This window comes from Pungitius pungitius, chromosome 13, assembly GCF_949316345.1.
Source record: "Pungitius pungitius chromosome 13, fPunPun2.1, whole genome shotgun sequence".
Taxonomy (NCBI): domain Eukaryota; kingdom Metazoa; phylum Chordata; class Actinopteri; order Perciformes; family Gasterosteidae; genus Pungitius; species Pungitius pungitius.
The window spans coordinates 4,783,484-4,801,506 of NC_084912.1; the positions used below are offsets into that span (position 1 = coordinate 4,783,484).

The 18,023-nt window shown below is 45.9% G+C and overlaps 1 protein-coding gene and 1 long non-coding RNA gene across 4 annotated transcripts; both read right to left on the reverse strand.

The window, feature by feature from the left end:
• Nucleotides 1-717: 717 nt before the first annotated feature.
• On the reverse strand, nt 718-9,873 carry rgs17 (regulator of G protein signaling 17). Its single transcript, XM_037466303.2, has 6 exons — nt 9,711-9,873; nt 7,569-7,758; nt 5,495-5,625; nt 2,845-2,919; nt 2,514-2,745; nt 718-1,968 (listed from the first exon to the last, which is right to left on the reverse strand). The coding sequence occupies exons 2-6, from the start codon at nt 7,569-7,571 to the stop codon at nt 1,780-1,782; spliced, it is 630 nt and encodes a 209-aa protein (XP_037322200.1). The 5' UTR covers nt 7,572-7,758; nt 9,711-9,873; the 3' UTR covers nt 718-1,779.
• Nucleotides 9,874-14,421: 4,548 nt separating this feature from the next.
• On the reverse strand, nt 14,422-17,144 carry LOC134135257 (uncharacterized). Of its 3 annotated transcripts, none has more exons than XR_009957221.1 (5): nt 16,769-17,139; nt 16,300-16,381; nt 16,116-16,209; nt 15,438-15,509; nt 14,422-15,337 (listed from the first exon to the last, which is right to left on the reverse strand). It is a non-coding gene; the product is annotated as an uncharacterized LOC134135257 (long non-coding RNA). The 3 variants fall into 3 exon arrangements; XR_009957222.1 differs by having other exon boundaries at nt 14,423-14,711; nt 15,183-15,509; nt 16,769-17,144; XR_009957220.1 differs by having other exon boundaries at nt 14,422-15,509; nt 16,769-17,135.
• Nucleotides 17,145-18,023: the final 879 nt, after the last annotated feature.

An 18,023-nucleotide genomic window follows, 5' to 3' on the forward strand; every position in this document is an offset into this window, starting at 1 on the left:
ATAGTGGGACATTTGGCTAGATCCCTTTTTTCTCTTTTTGACGGTGTTTCTGTGAGTTGGTTAAATGTACCATTCACGCACATGGCCGTTATCATCGCATGCTGTCCAAGTCGGAGTTAGAAAAAACAAACCAGGGTGTGGGGGAGGGGGGGGGGGGGGGGCAGTGGGACGGAGGGTTCGCGCGGCGAGCGCAGGCCATGCGGACGCCTCTGTGTGAGAGGGCTAGCCTAGTACTGTGGCAGGTTAGCATTATTATACCAACCCTCTCCGCTGGCTCTGGTAAAAAAAGAGGGGAAAGAAAGAGAGTGTCTTTGATGGGCAGTAGTTAAAACGAAGGACTAACCACACGCCCTCCAACCTCCATCTGCAGGACAAACACACCGTGAAGCCCATCGGACGTCCCCTCGCCGCGTCTTTTGACATCATGTTTTGGCACCGTGACCCCCCCCCCCCCGGGACATCCCGACTTCAGGGGCCGTGGTGTCGCTTAAACATTCCTGAAGCTGATGCCTTACAGACACAAGCCAGTGGCTTCTAAACCCCCCCCCCCCCCCCCCCCTCCGCCCCCTCTCAATTAGATCAGTGCCTGCCGCGTCCGGAACCAGCTTTCCATTAGGATCCATTCAAAAACCATTAAAAAGGTTGAACCCCTCAAAAACTTCAGAATGTAGATGACTGTTTGGGGAGTCGGCAGGGTTTCCGCCCCCCTACCCCCCACCCCCCCCCCCCCCTCACGTTGGGCACCTGTGCTTGTGACGGATGGGGACAGAGACGGGGAGGTGGGGGGTCATTGGACGAAACGGTTGTTGCTTTCCAGAAACCCTCCAGCCGGGCGCTCGTGCCGCGTCCTCTTCCACGTAAAGGCATTGTGATTTCCTCGGTTAGGAGAGATTCGTCTAAAGTTCATGGGTAGTAATAATACATGTAGCTGCCCGACCACAATTCTAGCCCTTACTTCTCCCAGTTAAAGAATCCCAAAGAAGGAAAGTGCTTGGACGGAGGGACGGGTGGGCGGGGTTACAGGCGGACGGAGGGACGAGGCAGGGGTGGATGAGGAGGTGCCATCAAAAAACGGCACGTACGCTTCCAAGTGTACTTTTCCCTTCACTGAATGTAGACATCCAGACGGAGAGACGGGTCCCTTGTCCTCACACGTCTCCGTATCCCCCCCCCCCCCAAAAAAAGGGGTTGCAGTCCTCGGCTTACATCATCAAGCTACTGTTGGCAGAGAGAGAGAGAGAGGGGGGGGGGGCGCATGCAGAGCCGGTGCTTGTACTGGTTGAGACGGGAAGACGCCCTCGACTCCCCGCTGACGCTAAAGACGGGACGGGACTTATGAGAGAGTGAGTAAGAGAGAGAATAGTTTCAAATGAGAGAAGAAAGCATGAGGTCTAAATATTCCAGTCCGTCTCTCTCTCTCTCTCTCTCTCTCTCTCTCTCTCTCTCTCTGTCCAACCGTAACAAACAGCACAAATTGCTAGCGAAACAATCACTGGCCAGCATTAACGCTCTTGAATTGACCAACCAAAAAAAAAAAAAACAGCAAAGGCCGACCTGGCTCCAGTAGAGAAGTGGATACAATTTGCTTGAAAAATATAAATAAAACAAAACAAAAAACAACCAGCCATCTTGGATGTCATTCAGTCTTTTCAATCGAAAAAAGAGGGAGAGATTCTTTCAAACCCGACTTCTGGCACCATAGTAGTATTTTTGAAGTTTAAGTAGTCGTCCCGTTGGCGTACGATGGCGATGAGGGTGGGGTGGTTAGGGGTGGGGAGTCTAGGTGTCGAGGCAGGTGCGCCTCCTGTTGGCCAGGAGGTCTCTGTAAACGGAGGAGTTGAGGAAACGTGGGAAGGAGTCGCGGTGCATCAGGGTGTAGATCTGGAACTGGGCCTCCTCGTACATCAGGTTGCTGGGCTCCGCCAGGTTCTGGTTGATTCCTTCCCTCACCCGCGAGTCCAGACTCACCTAGCGGGTGAGGGAGACACATTCTGGCCTCATCAAAGCGTCACACAGGCTCAACGCGGGAAGACAAATAGTTAGCAAAATGCTAAAGTTAGCCGGCTGTCATGCGACATCCGTGGTGCAAGGCCTGAAAACAGCTGCGAATGCCGTGTGATCTTTACATGTGACACGTTATGTCGTTATTTTAAAGGTTAAGGCCATGGCATGTTTTGGCCCAACATATTTTGACTTTCAAAATTCTATTCTAGCCCCAAATTCAGCTGCAGAGGGTTACAAAATATGACAATCAAATATATGATGCATTATTCATCATCATATTAAAACAGGCGTGAACTGGATTTTATCACATTGTGCTGCTGTGGCCTCCCTTTCACTCTTCACTTGAATAAAATTTGTAATTCAAGACCTTTCTGGTGTTAATATATATACTGAAAAGCCATTAACTGCTGATACTAAAATTCCTGGTTAGATAGCTTTGCTACATGTAAAGTCATCAGGACTCTTCATGCACTATTCCATAATAAACACATATTTCAGTCACGTCGTACCTCTTTGGGTGACAATATGGACACGTAGTCTTCGTATATGATCCTAGACCTCTCCTCCACCACCGCGGGATCCGTCTCCTTTTTCAGCTCCTCGCAGGCCAACCAGAAGAGCAGGTTGTCCTCGCTGTACTCGGAGCGCAGGAACTCCTGGAAGACCTCCCGGCCCTCCAGCGAGCGCAGCATCATCTCGAAGCTCCGAGCCCACGACAGCACCTCGTCGAGGCCGGGCTGTCTACACAGGGTGAAGGTTGTGTGACACACACACACACACACACACACACACAGTCATAATGACACAAACGTGCAAGGAGGCACGAGGGGCTGCACTTACTGTTCTTCTGCAGCTTCAATGCTGTCCATCTTGGTGCAGGTCTGTCGTTCACTCCTCTCTATCCTGTCTTCGCTCCTGGGAAGGAGACGAGGGATTACTGATCTCGCCCAGACTGAAGTCGGGACTTTCTTCTGACACTTTTTATGAGATGAACTTGTCGATGGAGAGTTGCCAGTTTGATCGGAACAGAACAAATGCAACCTCACCGAGGACATCCAGGGACAATTAAGTCTCGAAGAGGATTGTCTCATCCAGAGATTCATATCTGTGAATTTGTTTGCTCTTTGAACCTCAGGAAAGTGAAAAACTAAATCGACGGTTATTAACTAAGAGATATTAGTAGGGTATTTGATCCAAAGACTTTACATTACATGTCATTTAACTGATGCTTTTATCCAAAGCGACTTACATTGCATTATAACCCGTGCATTACATTATTTCCAGTGGAGCAATTAGGGGTCAGGTGTCTTGCTCAGGGACCCTCCAACGTGGCGCATGGAGCGGCCGGGATTCGAACCGCCAACCTTGCGGCTCCCAGCGCCCCACAATGACTTGTGTGTACAAAACCTCTCTCTGAGCCGAAACTAACCGTTAATGAATCAATTATTGTACCGACAGGAAAATGATTGGGAAAACACGGGATCATTGTCCTTTTCAAGCCCCGTTTTTCACCGATCTCGCCACAGCTTCTCATTGCAAAGGGTCCACCGTACTTGTGTGACAGCAATCCCATCATCCGGCGGTCCTAAACGACGGGTCAAGAAAGCGACGGATGCGGATGAATCGATAACGAAAGCGGGCGTTAAAACGCGACTTCGTCTCCTCCGGGCTGTCGATGAAAACCACTCAAGAGTCCGCACGGTGAAGAGCTTTATGTAAACACCCGACTCGGCCTCACATGCCCGGGTCCACAATGGCAGCGCGCTCGGAGCCGTCTATTTGTGTCACACCAGTGGAGGCTCTCTGCTTCCTCTCGCCGCCTCTTGTCAAAGTCCCCATTGTGCGGGAGCAATAGGCTAAGGCTAGCCGGGGGCCCCCGCGGGCTCCACAGCAATACGGCTAAATATACCGGCTGTTCTTCACAGCTGTTTTGCATGTGATGTGAGGACGGAAAAAAAAGAAGGGAGATGAGGGCCTTGTGTGAGGGCGGATAGGAGGGGAGGTTGGATAGGAGAGAGAGAGAAAAGAGAGGGAAAAAAGACGCATGTATTGGAATAGTAAAAAAGAAAGAACGAAAAGAAAAATTGGTATAACAAGAAATATTACAGTCTCACGCGCGCTGAATGCAATGCATGATGGGAATCCAACTGTATTTCATTCACGGAAAGTGAAACGTAACGTTTTACTGGGAATCCCCGGTGGATTAGGGAGGCGTTCTGTAATCCCGTCCTCCGAGTGGTTCAAACGTCTGCAGGGGGGCGGGAACGCGCTGGAGGCCCTGCCGTCCACCCGGACGCCGTATAAAACGTCCGTCTTTGCCCGCTAACGCCTCGCTGAGAGTTTAAGAAACGACCCCCGGAGGCCTCAGGGCGGATCGAATATTCATACTGGAAGCACAACCTTCCCCCCCGCCCCCCCTCCCCCCCGACAGTGCCGGATGTAAAAGAAGAAGCTTTGAGCGAGTTGACCGGTCGAGCTAAAAAAACGAATAAATGAAGCGATGGCGGCGATGGCAACTTTCTACCTTGCAGCCGTGCACCTCACAATCAGACTCGAGACGTAACCACGTCAACGCAAAGTAAGTGGTACCACACAAAAGTTATAACACAACCCTAAGGCTCCAGGTAGTTGCCACTTCTATCTAGCAGCGCTTGAATGGGAGTCACTGCAGAGGCCCCCGGTCCACAAGCAAGCTGCCACCACTTCATCTGAAGGGGGGCGAGAGAAGAAGCACATTCACCATTCAGCGGCTGAAAACAATGTTTCATTCACTCCGCTCTCGGAGTGGAGCCACAGAGAGGCAGCGACAGCAGCTCCATAGTGAGTTACCGGGGGCTCGGTGCCTTGCTCAGGGGGCAGGAAAATGCTTTTGCGCACTGAGACATTTTACGTTTTTTTTTTTTTGTGTATTCTTTTTTTTTTTTTCTAATTTGAAAAATGTAAGGCAGCACAACTACTGATTATTATACATCCATGTTCCCACTAATTTTCGATCAGATGGTTTGCTTAAAATAAATGAAAAGAAAGCATCAACATTGTCCATAACCAAGATTAGACAGGAAAACATACAAAAACAACAAATGCATGATCCATCCCAGCTTGTATTGTGTTTTGTTAATTGCTTTGGCTAGGGGGGGGGGGGGGGGGGGGGTGGTTACATTTTTAGTTCCGGCCATGCTTCCAAGCATCCGCTCTATTTTTAACCGCAGCATCAGATTAACGAGTTATTGCATCACATGCATCTTCTGTCTCAAAAAGCTTTTCTGTTTTTTTTCTTCTTCCGGCTGCAGAGAACCTTTTGAAAGTCACCAGACGACAATCATACCACACAGTGCTGTGGCCTGAAAGCCCTTGTTTTTGTTCAGCTCTCCAACCGATCAATAAAACACGTGGATACCCGTGGAGTTCAAACCAAAAATACCAAATAACCAAGAACCGGGGCGAAGCTGAGTGTTGCCAAGTGTTACAGTGTTGTGCGGCACTTTCTCACCAGAGACACTTGCAGCAGCCGCACCAGCAGAGGCAGCAGGTGTTGGGTCGGGGCTGTCCGGGGGCCTGGGGGGGGGCCTCGATGTGCGCCGCCTGCCTTTTTCTCATCTCCACTCCACTCACACTCCGGGGCTTCGGGACGGGACACACACACACACACACGCACACAGGAAACCAAATACTGTTAAATGCCCATCACATTAACAATAATAATAGTAATAATGAGAGTGTGTCATATAAGGAGAGAGAGAGAGAGAGAGCACTCAAGCAGGGCCGAGAGGATTCCCTTCCTTGTGCGGTTCGAGGGTTTCTGGCGACAAGCCGCGTCTTTCTCTCGGCTTTGACGGATACTACACATTCAGGGGGAACGGGGTCAACAAATTACACACACACACACACACACACACACACACACAAATGAACTGGCCGTGGATTTAGAATGCGCGACGCCCTTTGCGGAGGCAGGAGACGAGGGTCGAAGCAGGGACAGCGAAAGCTCAGCGGGGGACGTCCCGTGAAAAACTCTCCTTTCAGCGCTCATGCACACACACACACACACATTTAGGTATCTGGGGCCTCCAGCCATTCGCCAGGAATTTCTACCTGGAGGAGACTTTCTGGAGACGAGTTTGTAAAGAAAAGGTGTACAAAAGGTGTACGGAGACGGACCGTTGGGAGACAATGAAGAGTGTGATGTAGGTGGTGGTTACACTTCAATCAGTCATGCTTCTTTGTGTGTGTTAAAGGGTTAGCTCGGATCGCACAAAGTCACGTAATGAATGAGAGGAGGTCCACAGACATTTTTGTCTGCAGACTGTAGTTGTGGTTTGTTCAAGCAGAGGATTACACTCTTTTAAGGAGCGAAGTAAGCCCCTTTTTGACTATAACAGGCAAAATCTTCACCAGGAAACAGTATGAAAATGAAAATAGACAAGATGATAATGATCAGGCTCCACTCCACGCTATTTGGGGCCTTTAAGCTCAATTTAACCGGTGAAATGTGTAAAAAAAAAAAAGCACGAACAAAGTGCAGTTCAGAGCCTCTTACCTCCAAAGCCATGGCTCAAATCAAACACTCCAGTATCCAAATAAAAAAGGAGCGTGCGCCGGGTTCTCGCTCCGTCTACGTGCGCACCCGCCGGCGACCACAGCGGCGATTGCAGCACGCGGCGGCCAAGAGGCCCAGAGCCAAACTGCCCGATATGCAAATTGTTTTCGCCGTCAGCTGTTCAGAAACAGCACCGCTGCATGCAAAACGACAGCGAGGTGACACGCAAATCCAGAGTGGAAACACAAATACACCCGGATGGGAGGACGCACACGCAGCCACCGAGATCTGACAGGGTTTTATAAAAAGATTTGATTACTGTACGTCCTCCTGCCAATCCGTCTAAACAACACTGTGTGCAGGACACACGTCCCACAGAAGGGCTCCTGGTCATTGACCAACACCGACGCTAAGGTGCTTTTACAAAGAAAATGGGGTTTTATCAGCAATGTATCTTGCGTCCCAAGACCTGCCCCCCCCCCCCCCCCCGAGTCCACTTCCAAGCGCTTTCAAATCCATCCCATGGTCTGCCTCAGTAGACGGAGTTTGCTACGTCGTCAAGTCTAGAAAAGGCAACTTTTTGAACATTTTTTCAACTGGTGTTAAAGGGACGCGAAAAATAAAAGGTCGACTACAACAAGCTGCTGTGCTTCTCTATTTTGTTTTCTCTTTTGATCCGATAATTGGGGGCCACGGGGAGCACAGGAAGCCAAAAGAAACTCCAAAACCGCTCGTAGCAGAACGAGCGAGCTCATTTTCCACTTTGGAGACGCTTCGCGCCTCACGGACGACCCTTAAAGCAGCTCTTGGTCCGATATGTTTCTTTTGTCTTGATCCGTAATGATTTTAAACACAACTCATAACGGCCCCCTTCTCCCTGCTGACGTTCTCGTTCAAACGGAGCTCCAAAAAAAGTCTCAATCAATCAGCTCAGTGACGAGGAAGTCAGGTTTTAAACGCACCACGAGTTAGTGAGTCCCTACACACGGGTCAGATTCTGCAGAGCAGAGGGGTTCACCGGTCTCACCATCCCTGATGGAGCGGCACAAAACGGGACCCCGAGAGCGGCCCGGAGGTGCGAACCGCTTCCTCTCCTCCTCGCCTCCTCGCCTCCTCGCTCGCGTTTCACTCGCCGTCCACCTCCTAGGCTGCCTGGGACCTCGGCGAAAGGCTCATGTGTGGATCGGAGTCTACAGGGAGCGTCCAAGATGCAGCACCTGAGAAGCAGAACGAGGGCAAACAGTCACAATCACACCTGGGACCAGTTGGCAAATGAAAAGGCAGTGCTTTAAAGTCGGGAAAGGCCAAACTTGGCAGTGCTCCCTGCTGGACAAATGACGTCATGGTCGCAGTTTTTTTAATTAGATTGTTCGTCAAACAGCCGTTTAACAAAAACAAAAACGTCTTTGACTTAAGATGTTGGCCAAGATATCAACTGACTTGTCTGTGACGAAACATCCGTAAATGAACCAAATGCAGTATCCTCCTCCTCCTCCTCCTCCTCCTCATCATCATCATCACCACGTGCAGCTCTGACTCTCATCACGCAAAAGGATTAAGCTCATCAGTGGTGTCACGGACCAACAGTCAATCACAGTCAGGGGCCGTTAGACAGAGAGCCTGAAGGGGACGGCGCTTTCCCGGGGAGGGGGGGGGGGGGGGGGGGTCGCCGTCACGCCGCGTGTTCTCACGCAGGAATCACTGTTCTAAAGGACCGGCTGCCCTCACTACGGCAGAGGTGTTGGCATGTGGAACTTAGAGTGCGAAAAAGCGCTTATAATTTGTTATCAAACATTTAGTCGTGTGTTATACTTGCAGATTTTGTTGTCGGTTCATTGACTGCGATGGTTGTGTTTGACCTTCCATTTCAGTCAAGCGTATTTTCCTTTGTGCATTGTGCTCGTGAGAGTTTCAACCTCACGATTCCCAGGAGGAAGATGGACACGAGTCACTTCAGCTGCACGCTGAGCTTAAATAGGTCAATTAAGACGTTGACAGAAAAATAACCCGGGGACTGCGGTATTTAGATAATCTTTTAATTAAGTAATTGGACCATTTCTCAGAGTATTTAAAGATTCTAGTGCGAGGAACTTTCACACTTGCCTTTAACCCTAAACAGGCAATAAACTGGCTAATTGATCGATAAGAAAAGGACTCGTTATCTGCAGAAAGAAGCAGAAACAACTCAGACTAATACATGCTTAATAAATGGTGGTTATGGGGGATGGCGTAGGCGGGAAGCCAGGGCCCACACCCATCATCAATACCCACGATCAGTCTGAATGTTTGCACGTGATGTCACATTACATCATCAGGAACACACACAGCAGTCTTCACGCGGGGAAGTCACACACCCTGTAAACTCCACCAACGTCAGGCAACACTTGCACAATAAAGGACAACTTTGCAGGGCGCGTGTGCGTGCGTGCGTGCGTGCGTGGCCTCCGCCGGGTTTCCTCCTCCCTCTGACTCAACGCACCCTACGGGAGACCGCGGCGTGGGTGCTCTCCCTCGGCCGTGCGCGACGCGCGAGCCTCTTTTGCGGTGCACGGCAGCGGAGGGAGAAGTAGGTCAAGAGGAACTTTAAAGTGAAGGAGAACCGTCGGCACCGGGGGAGGGGTCTGTTGGGCCCGTGCGTTTCTCCGGATAAAACAAAGTCAGCTCATCCGAGCCCCGGGTGCAGCTGATCGGGGCTGGGTGTCTGTGCGTGACCCCCTCCCCTCCGCACCCTGCAGCAGCTGACCGAACCAACCCGAGCCCGGCCCGCTGCAGGTCCGACCGGCCGGGAGAGGAGACCCCCCCCCCCCCCAACTGACAACCAGGGGGGTGATAACCGGATTAGAGAGAGGGGGGAGAGAGTGAGAGGGAGTGGGGGGCTGCACGCAGAGGACTGTCGCAGCGATTTTCTGTTCTTTTTTTTGCCTTTCTGGAAATCAAACACCACCCACTTCCTCCTAGCGAACAGACAGAGATACGCTATCTCTCGGCAGCGGGAGGAGGAGGAGGAGAAGGAGGAGGTGGAGGTAGAGGTGGAGGAGGAGGAGGAGGAGGAGGAGGAGGTGGCAGCTGAGCAGCAGCAGCAGCAGCAGCAGCAGCAGCTAGCCCCGTGCTAACGTCAGCTAGCCCCCGCTCCGTGCGGAGCATTAGCGCGCAACAATCAGCATCTTACCGCTTGGCGTCGGGCCGTCAGTGTCCCCGCGGTGGCGGGTGCGAAAAACGCGACGTCCCGATGCTCGTTTAGCGACATCGTAGACGGGAATGCTGCGGTGAAAGGTCCATCGCCGGCTGTTTTTCTGCCATCCGCCCCACTTCAGCACCGAACGCCGCCGAGCCCCTGGATGCACTGCGCAGGCGCGCTGCCGCTGCTGCTGCCGCCGCCGCCGCCGCTCTGTGAGGAGATGCACTGCCGAGGCTCCACGTGAAGGTCTGCAATGTGCAGAGGGTCACGTTGCACGATCAGGGTGCACGGCAGGCAGAAAAGTATTCGGCGTTCAATCGCGATGATGCATTGCGTGAAGTCCACGTCCAACGATTTCCAAGAAGAACAAAATATATCCATTCCAATCCATTAAAATCATTAAAAAAAATCGTCTGACTGAAAGAGGATAACCACAGTCGGTATAGTAAAGTTTATAAGGCCACTATTTATATAAGAGCAAATGTACCCTCAGGTTATAAGCCAGTAAATAATACAAAAAGCATATCTAAACTGGTTCCTATAGAGTTACATCAGAGAGCTTCAGTAATGGGAGTTCTTTTATAATGCATGGTTTTTCATCTTATAATGGCTCTACTGTGCATCTTAGATATGTCGTTATTCTGTGATGTTATCTGTGAATTAGTGGACATTTATTTGAATGTGTCAGTAAGGATTGATAAAGCACTTCTTGGTTATTTCCTTCCGTATTTTAATCTCTTTCTCCTTCCTGAGGGATGAAAATACAGTTTTAAAAGTCATGGGTGATTTAAAATGAAGTCTTCTCGGGTGAAACAGCAGCACATGGCTGTGTGTGTGTGTGTTTCAGGCCGTAGAAGAGGTTAAAAGCAAAATATATGTTCTACATGAACAAATTACACCAACGTCTCTTTTGTAATTTCTTTTTAATGGGCAATAATTTTGCCTGCAGGCAGCAAGCGTGTGAAAGGGTTTGTTTTTTCACCGCTGCAGAAATTCACTGAGCTGGTTAAGCTACATTTGAGACCAATAGCATTTCCTGGTATGCAAAATGTTAATTATTTAATAGATGCATTAATTCATCTACTCATTATTTTTCTTTCTATATATCCCATTTACGTTTGATCACAAAGTGAACTACATTGTTAAGTTATTTATAGCTAGTCGAGAATAATGAATAAGAATAATTCAAGAATAATGACTACTTTGGAGACTATTTGCTCTTTTTTATTGTTTATTTGTATAGTTCCACTCCGTCAATGTGCTTCTGCAGCGTGAGAGTAAAGCTCCACTGAATGTTCAGACTATATTTTCCAACCGCTAACACAGGGGGGCACCAAAAGTCTGCTCTCTCTCCCCCTCTCTCTCTCTCTCTCTCTCTCTCTCTCTCTCTCCCTCACACACACACACACCTGCTAGAAAGCCTAATTGCAGTAAAAAAAAAAAAATACTTGCATGAATGATTTGAAAAGTATCACTTCTACATTGACAGTGAGGGGCTTTCGGTTGACAGAAATCACATCGTGTTTTGGGTTTGCAGGTGGAACGCAGTCTCATGGATTGGTGCTTTTCAAATCACAGCATAAGGCAGAGCTTTAAAAAAATATATATGTATACATATAAGGATTGTTTAAGCACTTCCTCTTGTAGCTGAAGTAAGCGTAAAACCAGCACTGGAATCCGTGTATTTCATATATTTATCAGTCTGGTAATCTGTCATCTTTATGCATCTGCCACACATATTTAAATGTGAGGAACGATAAGGATGATGGAGAAGGTCATCAGAGGGAAGCCAAGAAGATGCATGTGTGTGTTCCTTGACACCGTTTGCTCATTAAAAAGAGAGCTGAAAGGCCTCGGATCACATGCGCTTCTTCTTCTTCTTCTTCTCATGAGCTGATGAGTGCTTGCGCTGATAATGTGATATAATGTCGAGAGCGGCTCTGCTTCTTCGCGGCTCCGTGAGTCCTCTGGAAACATCTAATAAAAAGCTGCACGGATGTAAGAGACAGAGAGAGGGAAACGCGATCCCATCCAACACTTGTTGAGATGTCTCAGTCAGGACCGAATGGCATCGACATCCCCGGAGTCCCACCGCTGCGTGGCCTTTCAATCACAGCTACATTTACAGGCCCTAATGCCTCCTTCGCTGTAGGACTGGGCCCACGGTGTGATTTATCGACTCAGCCTCATGGGTTCTTTTTTTCTGTTGTTGATTTGTTTGACTGCTAGTGAGCACTAGACGTTATTTCAACGCTGAAATATGGGTGAAATCGGGTTGAAATGAGGTCTGAACGTCTTAAGACCTCATTTCAACTTATTTTCAGTGGAAAACACCAACATTTTTAATTAGTTGATAGAGAGGCGATAATATCATTACAATTTTCATCATAATTAATTAACTGGTCGGCAAAATTTGGTCTTTGCAAAGAAGTGATTTCAACGCATTTAATATTTGTCTTAAAAGGTCACAAATATGGAACAACAGACTATGTGCCGTTAAGAATATGCTTAAAGGACATAACGGCAGTTTCCAACATTACTTTAACACACGTTTTAACACATCTGTAAGGCGCATGCGCAAGTTCTTCCCGTAGAAACGTCCGCCGGGTGCAGCAGCACGAGGTAAAAAACCAACGCTAGCGGCTCCAATACTCTGTAGGTACGTGAGTGTTTGAATGAAGAACACCTGGAACTATAACCAGCTGTTTTACTTGTGCGTTATTTTTGGTAAGCTGGTTAGCGTTAGCGCAGGTGGTTTGCTAGTTAGCATGCTAGCTTGGAGCTTTACACAAAGAATCACGAGATTGACGATGAGGGAGATTTCCGGGATACTGTCCCGATTCAAGTGACTGTTGTTACAGAATCTAAAAATGAAGTTCCAATAATTCCTAAAAATGGGCTACAAACACAAGATTCTAAACTAACTTCGTCCATGTTGTTGCTGCACTTTTAAATTTCATAGTTTATTCTCCCAAAATGCATTTTATTTTCATAGTCTATTTTTATATAGGAAAAGTTGTATAGTGTTATATTCATATTGATATTAATAAATACGAATTAATCAAATGTGTTATCCTTGTTAAGGGCTGTTGACATGACAACTGTGACTGTATGTAACCTAGTTACCGTTTCCAGCGAGCAGTTTATCCGCTGAAGAGACGTTTAAATGACGCGTTATAAATCCCATTGAAATTTTGTCAAAACTTAGACGTCTTTTGTTAAATTCGGACCACAGCGGCAACAGTGGTGTAAGAACACTCTTCACGCTGTTACAAAACAACAAGTTGACTTTAACCACCGCCACTTATCCTCAACACCGAAGCCTTCGTGAGTCACAAGTTATTTCTGCCCCCTACTGGGGAGTGCAACGCTGTGCCAACAAAAGTGTGTTTTATCAGTAAAAGAGGTATTTCTTACATGTGCAGGTTTGCACTCTGGAAACGATTTTTCTTGAGTAAAGTACAACATCGAAGGGGACTCAAGTAACACAGCGTCTCTCGTGTCCACCCATATATAAATCTACCTGCATGGTAACGGTGAATAAACAGCTGGTGCTGCTGGTCTGTGACTGTGAGAGCAGAGCAGAGCAGAGCAGCTAGCGTGCACGAAATACAGCTCTGGAACTTACTGCTGGCTGAGTCTTTCCCCCCCTTCAGCATATGTGAGAAAATATCTTTTTTTAAGTTTACACGTAGAAATATCCCGCCTCATGAAAAAGAAATGAGAAGGCCGTTAAAGATGCAAGAGGCTCTTGCTAAATCTGTCCCATTTGAAGGCTCCTCGTCCGTAAAGCGCTCCGCCAGGTTGTGTCGGTGACGGAAATGAAGCCCTCCCCGTGAACGTGAAGAGTCTATACCTTTTTTCGTGAAAGGGACGGATGCGTCTCCGTCTGTCGATCACACAGCCATTCAAACTGCAGGTTTTCTTGTGTCTGTAGACTTTTTTTTTTTCTTTCTCAGCCATTCATCCTCACACAGACTCTCATGCATGTCAATCGGTACCTGCGGTTACTAAACACCATCTTTAGCAATCTTCTCATCTTTGATCTGCAAATTTAGATCTAGTATTTTACATTTCTTTTATGAATCTAATCATCTTTATTCACGTGGTGTGGTTCTGTAATGTGAGTCAGTCCACACCTAATCATCTCAAGGAGGAGATAGATTGCCTTTTTTTTATCCGTCTAGTCTTTTATTCATGAACAATTGCCTATTTATGCATTTATTTATTTGTATATATTTAAAAACCGAACCACCCCACATGGAAAGAACCTATATAAACATATATGTTTTAATATATGTTTTGATATAGGTAATTAATATATGTGACATATATAAAATTGGCCGTTTTCCTATATGTTATAATATATATGTACATATATGCGCCACATATATGCGTCACATATATGCGCGCATATATGCGACATATATATATGTGACATATATAAAATTGGCCGTTTTCCTATATGTTATATATGTACATATATGCGCTACATATATGCGCCACATATATGCACGCATATATGCGCCACATATATGCACACATATAAATGCCCCACATATATGCACGCATATATGCACGCATATATGCGCCACATATATGCCCACATAAATGCCCACATATATGCACGCATACATGTGCCACATATATGCCCACATATATGCACGCATACATGCGCCACATATAAGCCCACATATATGCACGCATACATGTACACATATATATACATGCATAAATGTACCTATATAGGTACATATATGCACATATGTCCACCTATAAGTAAAATTATTAAAATCCAAACTAGGAAACAAAAATAAAAGCCCAAAATGTGGAAATTTACATTATTTATTTAAGGACTATCAAAATGTACAAAAATGACAACAAAAAAAAAAAAAAAACATTTCATGGATCTTCGCATCTCTGCGAGCTTGGAATTTATAGCTGTTCCTATCTGCCCTCGGCTGGCTGCCGGCCATTTCTTCAATGTAGCATCTAGAGAAGACAAAAATAATTAGACAATATAATAATATTGTAACAATAATGAGCGAATGGCATTCAGCCATCTGTTCTGAATTAACAAATCCTGACTTTTTAAACACATTCCGTGTTCTCTGGGCTGGGCTTTGAGCAAACAAGACCTTTTGTTTCTCACACACACACACACACACACACACACACACACACACACACACACACACACACACACACACACACACACACACACACACACACACACACACACACACACACACACACACACACACACACACACACACACACACTCGAAGAAGGTATGCATTAAAATCAAGCAAATCAATTACCGGCATAGACAAAATAAGGCAGGACAGAGGGGATTAAGGGTGAAGGAGGGGTGAATATTATTTATGAACACTTCAGACAACAACAATATGCCATGAGGTTATTTGCAACAATATATGTTCTACAAAATAGAGGACTACACACCTTACAGCACATTGAGGGCAATACCCCAGAAATGTGGCTTTAGAAAAGGAAAGGTGGGATCAAAAAGTGAGCAAGCAATGAATTAGTATTATAGGTGCTAAGCAGATACAGTAACAATAATGGGTGCCCTACCCTTATCCAGTCTCCATTGATGCCTAATATACATTGATACAAGTAGGCTATGGTTAAAGTGGTGAACTTATAAAGTCTTAAAAGTTTTGTTTTCCCTTCTCAACACTTTATGCATTTACTCACCAATAATGGCTGCCTTTTTAATTTTATCCAGGGCAACCAGCTGCTCCCCGTCCCCTCTGGTTGGCTTCCCACCTTAAAGTAATATTTCAAAATTATTATGAAAGGCGGGTAAAATGAAGGTGAAGTAAGCAAGAGTTTTTTTTATATATACACACACACATCACATTTTCTTGAGGTGCAAGGAAATACAAAAATAGCAAGTAAAAAAGCGATGGTATGCCCGCACACAAACATGATTTATTCCACTGCATGTAACGCCTCGGCTCGGCTCGCTTTGCTTTTCCACTGCGTGGTACGACTCGTCTCAGTACGGCACAGAAGTACCACTTCAGTGTGTTCATGTCACGTTTAAAGTACCGTTACGGTACGCTTAGAACATCAACAGACCAGGTACCATTTAAAGCGAGCCGTACCATGCTGTACTATTCAGTGGGAAAGTGCCATAATTGGATCCTACAAAGCATACAGTTTATACTCATCCTTACTACATAATGTTATTCACCTGTGGTTTTGCTGAGTTTTTAGTTGTTGCCGCAGTCTTGTTAGAGAAGAAAAACATCTTTTCAACAATTTTATGCATGTGGGGCAAGTAAATTACATATTACCACTAACTATCCAAACATAAAAATCTCTATAGCTTAGTTAATAACACACACTGAATGCAGACTGGTAGTGTACCTTGTTCTTTGTGTCATGACGCGCCTCATCATCCACTTTCTCCTCCTCCTCCTCCTGTCTCGTATTTAGAAACATTTTTCTTTTTCACGACAACCTTTGGAGGGAGAGGGAGAAACAGAGGAACCATGAATGTATTGTAATGTAATGTAACAGCACACACACAGGATGCAGACAGGTAGTGTACCTTGTTCTTTGAAAGTCTGTCATGACCCTCCTCCTGCTTCTCACCCTCCTGGTGCTTGTTTTTGGAAGACCCTCCCTTTTTACTGTCAACCCACAAGACACTGACTTTTAGCCCAACTCTTATTAACTTGCGTTACACCACCTTGCACATATATCTTGGCAAAGCACATTAAATCATCATAGATGACACAATTACAAACCTACAAACATACACATTAAGAAACAAGAGAGGGGAGATAACTTAAACTAAAGCACCAATTGGTGCAGTCAGTTACCTTTTTTTAAGCCTTCTCAGTCTTCCCCTGCCGAATTAAGAGACTTAACATTAACATTAGCAAATAGCTAATGTTTGCTAATGTAGCTAACAGCCAGCATGCTAAGCTAGTCAGGTAACAAGATCCATTTTACACTTCTTTACGTGCGAGCCAAATTTAATGTAATATATACATAAAGAATGTAACATAACTTACTTGCCACGTCAATTTGGCTGGGTGAACCGGCCAGGGTTGGCGGCCGTTTCGCCCAGCTTCTCGTTTTGTTCAGTCGAGGCAAAAAAATCTTGAACTGAAAAGTTCCGGACACAGTCAATCGCCAAAATACTATGCGCCCCACTATCATCACCCTCAGTCTATTCAAGTAGTAAAAAGCAGTAAAAATGGAGACATCAGCGTTTCGCTATGTCTCCATTTTTACTACTTTTTACTTAGTCCCAGCCGTTATCTTTCGGCGCGAAAGATACGATCGCAGCTGCATGTGAATGACGTCATCCACAAGCGGCCCAGCGCGGTTGATGACGTCATTCGCACGCGACGCTGTAGCGGAGCTGTACAAGTATCTCAAATTAAAGACAAGTGTCTTCATTAAAACCGTGTACGGAAATGTTGACATTGTGTTAAAATTAATTAACCACAGTGAAATGCTCAGATAGATATGGGATGATGATTACTTTTTTTTGCTACATTTAGACTAATGACCTTTCAGCCATTTAGAAACTGCATTAATGTGAATGTGTGGAAGTGACATTGCAAAAAAAAGGCTTGATTGACAAAATAAAAGAAAAACACGAGTGATGTTGTTATACATTTTCTTCTTTACCACTATCTTCATACATCTTCTTTACCACTATCTTCATACAAGAAATATTTGAAATTGTATAGCCATCATAGCTTTCCATCTCCGCTCACTTAATTGCCATAGTTAAATTCCATACCATCACATTACATGTGATACTAATTTCACGTGTTTGCATTTACACAAGTTCTTGCAGAATTTTTATTATAGTTAGTTCTTAATTAATGCTTTGATAATAATATGAGCTAGGCATCATGTATGACAGTATGACAGTGAGATATGAGCTACATAATGACCAGATCCTGCCATGAGCCATATAAGACATATCTTGTTTGTACATTGGGTGTACATTGGGCTTATATGTGGATATAAGAAATACAGGAGACCTATATGGTCTGTATATGCACATATAAGCACCACAATTTAGCCTTTATGTGGCATATATGCAACATATATATTGTCATATATGCGCATATATGTGGCATATATGCACATATATGCTGCATATATGCGCATATATGCTGCATATATGCCCATATATGCTGCATATATGGGCATATATGACAATATATATGCTGCATATATGCGCATATATGCCACATATAGGTCGCCTATATGTAGCATATATACGCATATATGCAGCATATATGTACC